Source organism: Agelaius phoeniceus, assembly GCF_051311805.1.
Source record: "Agelaius phoeniceus isolate bAgePho1 chromosome W unlocalized genomic scaffold, bAgePho1.hap1 SUPER_W_unloc_1, whole genome shotgun sequence".
In the NCBI taxonomy this organism is placed as follows: Eukaryota; Metazoa; Chordata; class Aves; order Passeriformes; family Icteridae; genus Agelaius; species Agelaius phoeniceus.
In genome coordinates, this window is record NW_027509866.1 from 7,333,886 (window position 1) to 7,335,228 (window position 1,343).

Sequence of the window (1,343 nt, forward strand, 5' to 3'; positions counted from 1 at the left end):
CCAGGGCAGCGGGGCAGGGCCACGGCAGCAGCACTGGCAACACCAAGTGCTGCTGCTGCTGCTGCTGCTGGGCACAGCTGCTGGGCCAGCACTGATCTGCCCCAGCTCTGCACACAGACATTGCTGCTGCAGCTCCAGAGAAGGCAACAAAAGGGCATCTCTGCAGAAAACTCTGCTGGGAGGTCCTTTAGTTCATTTAAACCCATCAAGAGTGCAGCCCCTCATTGAAACAGTGTGGGGCCACAGGGAAAGTGGAGAGAAACAAAATGAGAAATGGCACAAACAATGCCATTTCTTTGTGGACAATATGAAAAAAGTAAAAGAAAGACAAAGGACCATGAAAATGAAACCAACAAGAAGTGTCAAAGATGACTTTTATTTAAAGTAATTTGCAGAAACTGGCCAGCAGTTTACTGTTTCCGAAAGCATCCAGTCATCAGTCTCTTCACAGCAGCCTTGAGCTCCTGGTTCCTCAGGCTGTAGATGAGGGAGTTCAGGGTTGGAGGCACCACCGAGTACAGAACTGACAGGGCCAGATCCAGGGATGGGGAGGACAGGGAAGGGGGCTTCAGATGAGCAAATGTGCCAGTGGTGAGGAACAGGGAGATGACAGCCAGGTGAGGAAGGCAGGTGGAAAAGGCTTTGTGCCGTCCCTGCTCAGAGGGGATCTTCAGCACAGCGCTGAAGATTTGCACACAGGAGAAAACAATGAACACAAAACAGCCAAATACCAAACAGCCACTAAAAGCAAGAAGCCCCAGTTCCCTGAGATAGGATTTGGAGCAGGAGAGCTTGAGGATCTGTGGGATTTCACAGAAGAACTGGCCCAGGGCATTGCCATGGCACAGGGGCAGGGAAAATGTATTGGCTGTGTGCAGCAGTGAATAGAGAAAGGCACTGGCCCAGGCAGCTGCTGCCATGTGGGCACAAGCTCTGCTGCCCAGGAGGGTCCCGTAGTGCAGGGGTTTGCAGATGGACACGTAGCGGTCGTAGCACATGATGGTCAGGAGGGAAAGCTCTGCTGAGATGAAGAACACAAAGAAAAAGAGCTGTGCAGCACATCCAGTGTAGGAGATGTTGCTGGTGTCCCAGAGGGAATTGTGCATGGCTTTGGGGACAGTGGTGCAGATGGAGCCCAGGTCAGCGAGGGCCAGGTTGAGCAGGAAGAAGAACATGGGCGTGTGCAGGTGGTGGCCGCAGGCTACGGCGCTGATGATGAGGCCGTTGCCCAGGAGGGCAGCCAGGGAGATGCCCAGCAAGAGGCAGAAGTGCAGGAGCTGCAGCTGCCGCGTGTCTGCCAATGCCAGCAGCAGGAAGTGCCTGATGGAGCTGCTGTTGGACAT

General features: G+C 54.0%; 1 protein-coding gene across 1 annotated transcript; it reads right to left on the minus strand.

The window, feature by feature from the left end:
- Positions 1-410: 410 nt before the first annotated feature.
- LOC143692520 (olfactory receptor 14J1-like) lies at positions 411-1,343 on the minus strand. The gene has a single exon (XM_077172762.1). The coding sequence runs from the start codon at positions 1,341-1,343 to the stop codon at positions 411-413; it is 933 nt and encodes a 310-aa protein (XP_077028877.1).

Excerpts from the sequence above, each read along its gene's own strand:
- LOC143692520 (XM_077172762.1), bottom strand. The coding sequence starts at position 1,343 with ATGTCCAACAGCAGCTCCATCAGGCACTTCCTGCTGCTGGCATTGGCA.